The 1,399-nt window shown below is 49.2% G+C and overlaps 1 protein-coding gene across 1 annotated transcript in view; it reads left to right on the forward strand.

The window, feature by feature from the left end:
- Positions 1-1,348: 1,348 nt before the first annotated feature.
- Positions 1,349-1,399, forward strand: part of COMTD1 (catechol-O-methyltransferase domain containing 1) — a 6,175-nt gene continuing 6,124 nt past the window's right edge. The window contains exon 1 of the mRNA XM_019617943.2: positions 1,349-1,373. Within this exon, the coding sequence (XP_019473488.1) occupies positions 1,349-1,373 (25 nt within the window). The remainder of the gene's footprint in view (positions 1,374-1,399) is intronic.

Consider the following 1,399-nt stretch of genomic DNA (forward strand, 5'->3'; position numbering starts at 1 on the left):
AAAAAAAAGGCGGAGAATCCCACAGCTGATCTCTCCCCTCCTGCTGCAGCTATAGAGAATGATCACTAGATGGCGCTACAGAGTCACAAATCTGATTTATGGCCGCTAGAAGAGTTTGTTGCCTCGCAGTTCTATTTGGCCTAAACTGACGGATCCCGGCGCTTCCCGTTCACTCATCTTCTGAGGGATAGGGATGAAATGCTTTCATTTACAAAGGCAAAATGTACACAGAGAAATTGATGAGATACTGAAAAAAAGAGAAACCAACAACATTCACAGCCTTCAAAATCAAATAAATTTTAAAAGCAAACTGAGAGATATTTTATCTGCCAAGATAGATCAGATTTCTTGCTTTGTTCTGCAAGTCAGAAAGCACAGCAGACTCCTTAGTGCCTGACATGATTAGCTGAGCTGCTGCAAGAGAGATACATGAGCTCTGAGCCTTGGTCTAACACAGGAAAAAAATGCAGTGATGAGCAAATCTGTGTCCCATAAAAATAAGTACAGCTTCTGCCTTGGGTGAAATACTTAATCCTGCACTAAAGACGACTTACAAGAGAATCTTTTTCTGCTAACTGCACTGACACTGGACAGCTTTGCTAGCTTAGGGACATAGCTGAAAAGTTACCATCCTAACCTATTGCTGCATAATTCATCAGGCTTTATACAGGCTTTGTGCCAAAAGGGAAGCGTTACCTGCTTTCATCTTCTATCTCTCAAGGCCAGCATGCAGCCCACTCAATGCCTGCAGTCCCGGTCTGCATGCAGGATTGATAATTTCATTTCCCCAGAGCAACAGGAGGATGGATCTCTGCATCTTGCAAGGGCTTTGCCTGGCATTGCCAGTACTTCACAAAATGACAACCAAACCCCAGGGTTTGGTCCTTGCAAATGGGACTGCGCCATCTTTTCAGCACTTATCCACGCATTTTGTGATGAGGGAGACCTCTAACCAACTAGAAGGGGCTGACGTGAGAGCAGAGGATCTGTTCCCCATCCTTGGCTTGATTCCTTGCACCCAGAAACCCACAGTTTTCGGGCACAGTCTGATGTACTTTGTGACAAGGAGCCTGCTGGCACCTCGCTATGGGTGCTGAGGGAAGAGAAGGCACACCTCTCCAGGCCTGCTGGAGAGAGGACACTTCTGCCAGAATCTCCTCCGCCGCAGTGCTGCCAGCTTACACCCCACCAGGACACGCTTTGAAAGGAAGAAGCAGCAGTGGCATGCGATGCTCACAGAAAGCAGGTCGCAGCCCTTTCTCCACAGATACTCCAGCAGACGCACGTTTCCCTCGAGGGAAGACACGGCACCCCTCAACTTCCCGCTCTCGCGCCGCACGTGGCACGAATGCGATACAGGAAGCGCGGAGGAGGCGGGCCCGGGCCGCCCCGCACCAGG

This window comes from Meleagris gallopavo, chromosome 8 (genome assembly GCF_000146605.3).
Source record: "Meleagris gallopavo isolate NT-WF06-2002-E0010 breed Aviagen turkey brand Nicholas breeding stock chromosome 8, Turkey_5.1, whole genome shotgun sequence".
NCBI classification, from domain to species: Eukaryota; Metazoa; Chordata; class Aves; order Galliformes; family Phasianidae; genus Meleagris; species Meleagris gallopavo.